This window comes from Sinocyclocheilus rhinocerous, unplaced genomic scaffold, assembly GCF_001515625.1.
Source record: "Sinocyclocheilus rhinocerous isolate Xijiao unplaced genomic scaffold, SAMN03320098_v1.1 scaffold867, whole genome shotgun sequence".
Lineage (NCBI taxonomy): Eukaryota > Metazoa > Chordata > Actinopteri > Cypriniformes > Cyprinidae > Sinocyclocheilus > Sinocyclocheilus rhinocerous.
The window spans coordinates 10,913-11,336 of record NW_015649279.1 but is presented as its reverse complement, the minus strand read 5'-3'; the positions used below and the strand labels follow the sequence as shown (position 1 = coordinate 11,336).

Genomic DNA, 424 nt, shown 5'->3' with positions numbered 1-424 from the left:
TGTGTGTGTGTGTCTGTGTGTGTGTGTGTGTGTGTGTGTGTGTGTGTGTCTTTGTGTGTGTGTGGAACCGCTGACCTGGTTTCGTTTCTTCCACATGATAAATCGCTCTCTGTTTCCCTGTCTGTCTCTCTAGGTTTCAGAAACATGTTCACACTTACAGGATCCTTCCTGATGAGGAGAACTTCCTGGCAGTGCAGGTACAGTGTGTGTGTGTGTGTGTGAGAGAGAGACTCTCGAGAAGTGAGTTCCTCAGAGTTAGAAATGAATCATAAATGACGTCAGTAATGTTTTATTGTGTCTGTGGTCAGTATAATGAGCTACATATTGAAATAATAGATGTCTGTGACATGCTTATTTACATAGATGAGTAAATGAGTGTGTGTGTGTGTGTGAGTGTGTGAGTGTGTGTGTGTGTGTGTGTGTG

At 43.2% G+C, this 424-nt stretch overlaps 1 protein-coding gene across 1 annotated transcript in view; it reads left to right on the top strand.

Annotated features, from left to right (window-relative positions):
* Positions 1 to 424, top strand: part of LOC107710497 (phosphatidylinositol 3,4,5-trisphosphate 5-phosphatase 2A) — a 22,839-nt gene that overhangs the window by 12,120 nt on the left and 10,295 nt on the right. The window contains exon 2 of the mRNA XM_016515280.1: positions 134 to 197. Coding sequence (XP_016370766.1) covers positions 134 to 197 — 64 coding nt within the window. The remainder of the gene's footprint in view (positions 1 to 133; positions 198 to 424) is intronic.